At 57.2% G+C, this 2,467-nt stretch overlaps 1 protein-coding gene across 1 annotated transcript; it reads right to left on the bottom strand.

Moving 5' to 3' along the window:
• Positions 1–1,387: 1,387 nt before the first annotated feature.
• Positions 1,388–2,101, bottom strand: CHC_T00003228001 (hypothetical protein). Its single transcript, XM_005714647.1, has one exon. It carries the CDS (start codon positions 2,099–2,101, stop codon positions 1,388–1,390), a length of 714 nt encoding a protein of 237 aa, XP_005714704.1.
• Between the last annotated feature and the right edge of the window lie 366 nt (positions 2,102–2,467).

Genomic DNA, 2,467 nt, shown 5'->3' with positions numbered 1-2,467 from the left:
CATTCGAGGCTGTCCGTGTCGCCAAGACCCCGCCCCGCCCCGCTCCGGCCGCCTCCCCGTCTGCTTCCACTACCCCCGCAAGAACCACATACCCCTATGCTCCGCTCCCTCTGCCTGACACATTCACTTCCCCGATCACACCCCATCACCACTCCTCATCCAAGCCCCCCACCGTCCCGTTTTCCAATCAATACCCGCCCTATCAACACCATCACCAACATCCGCAGCAGCAGCCGTCCTACGTCAATACGAGCAACTACCTGCAGCCGACTCCACATCACCCACTCCCTTCTCTATCACAGGCAATCTCTTCACCGTACTCGCTCTCCCCAACTACCCCTCCGCTGGTCCAAGACCCGTCATCCACCCCGTTCAGGTACCCGTCGACCTCTTCGATGCCACCGTCGAGCACTACTTATCCGCCCACGTCCTTCCCACCTACGTCACAACTTGCCGTGCGATCTCACACTCCGCCGTCCTCTAGGCAGCTGTCACCCCCTCACACCTCAGTGAATCACCCGAAACTAGCAGCCCCAGTCATGAAGCCTGCTGCTATAAAGAAGTATCCGTCGGACCACTTTCAAAGGTCCGCCCAAGTCGCCATTTCCGTCAACACCCCCACCTCGATCAGCGCTTCCGTCTCCGCGATCACTCCAACTTTTGCAACCAATTCCACTACTTTGCCTCTTCCGTCCTCTGGAGGCCAAAACATGCCTGCCGTCTCGGCAACCATCCGATCCAGCGTCGCATTAACCATGACCACCCCTTTGTACAAAGATACGCTGCAGAGTAGCACCAGTAGTGCCCAACCGCAATCAAATGTACCGACTTCCGAGGTACAAACCACTCCTGCGACATCCGTGCCAGCTGCACATCGTCAGCCTTCTGCCATGTCGATCTTCAGCGTCATGAACAAGTAACTCGTTGCTGTAAATACGCAACTACGTTCTTTTTTTTTTTCGGTCGAGTTCTTGGGCCCACTCAGCGTATTTGTTGATCGACACTACAGACAAGCTGGAAGCATTTTGAGTTTCGGTATCCATTTTCGTGATGCTGATACGAAGAGAATGTACGAGTCGACGCCCGGGTGAGAGGGACTCCCGTTGCCACCGTTCCCTATTACCTGGTCCGCAAAGTCACTCTATCATTGTCACCATTGCGGCAGAAGATCAGTCGCTTCTAAATGTAATTTTCCTGACTGTAAAAATTGTTGTTCTTGAGATGTTTTATTAGAACGAACTTTGCTTCGGAGTTGTTAACTTGAACGACGGCTTGCAAAGTCTCAACTACGGGCTGCGAAAGCGTAACATTTTCGTTCGACCCGAGATCATCGAGAAAAAGGACAAGGTGAGAAATTTCAATTTGTTGCCTTCCCACCAACCTGTCCTCACTCGCGTGGCTTGCCACTCGCGCCGCCTCCGACCTTGGAGTCCACTAGCAGTCGGAACTGGTTCAACACCTTTTCTTCTCTAAGCTTCTTCTCCTCAACGTTGAACTGGCTCAAAGCTGCCAGTTCCTCTGCCGAGTAAATCTGATTCTCCTTCCGGAGGCGTACAGCCTCCATCCTCCTGTTCCTGCTCCCACTCATGACATATCCATGATGCTCGAAGGACTCAATCTGCTCGCTAGTCAGCCCGATTTCTCCACGGCGAGGAATCCTCGCCCCATCTTGCACAAACGCCGCCATCTTAGATCCCTCTCCTGGCCGCAACGCCTTCCCGTAGTCGACGCTCTTCGCGACATCCTTACTCGCAGTCGGCAGTGCCGGCCCAATAATCTCATCCTCCTCCTCTTCACTCCCATCCATCACAATTCCAATCGAACGGTTCTCCTCTCCCTTCCCCAGCTCCTCCGCTTTACTCCCCCATGCACCTTCCTCACCCACTCCTACTTTCCCCTCGTCCTTCACTACCCCACCCGCAGCCTGCAACTTCCGCGCCCTCTTCGCCTCCCTCTTCAAACGCCTCTCCTCCTTCCTCTTCCTCTTCCTCTCCTTCTTCTTCCTCTCATCCGCCCCCACTTCAAACCTGTCTTCAAGTCTCTTCGGGGGCTCCGGCGACACATGCCAGATATTGACCCTCCCCGCCGCGCGATCGCGCATACGTTGCCGTCTCTGCCACATCGATTCGCCCGCCTTTGCCGCGCGTTCATCTTCGTCAAGCCACTCCCTCCGCCTTCCTGGGGCCCCCACTCCTGCAAGCTGCTCTCCTGACGGCTCCCGAGATACATTCCACCCACGCGGATGCTCCTGAGGACGCGGCTGTCCCCTCGGCGGCTCCCGAGATGCGTTCCCCCGGCGCGGATGCTTCTGAGGATGCCGCGGCGGCGGCGGCGGACGCGGCGACTGTCTTCTCGGAGCGGGTGGAGTCGATGCACGCGGGGGCCGTTCCTCGGCGCGACCGCTACCGCGCCGGGAAGGCTGCGGCGGCGGGGGCGATGGCGGCGGCGGACGCGGAGACCGTCTTCT

Source organism: Chondrus crispus, genomic scaffold, assembly GCF_000350225.1.
Source record: "Chondrus crispus Stackhouse genomic scaffold, scaffold_180, whole genome shotgun sequence".
In the NCBI taxonomy this organism is placed as follows: Eukaryota; Rhodophyta; class Florideophyceae; order Gigartinales; family Gigartinaceae; genus Chondrus; species Chondrus crispus.
The sequence above is the reverse complement of the archived record's forward strand: the minus strand, read 5'-3'. Positions and strand labels throughout refer to the sequence as shown.

Bases quoted from the DNA above. Each gene is read 5' to 3' on its own strand.
- CHC_T00003228001 (XM_005714647.1), bottom strand. From the start codon at position 2,101: ATGCGCGATCGCGCGGCGGGGAGGGTCAATATCTGGCATGTGTCGCCG.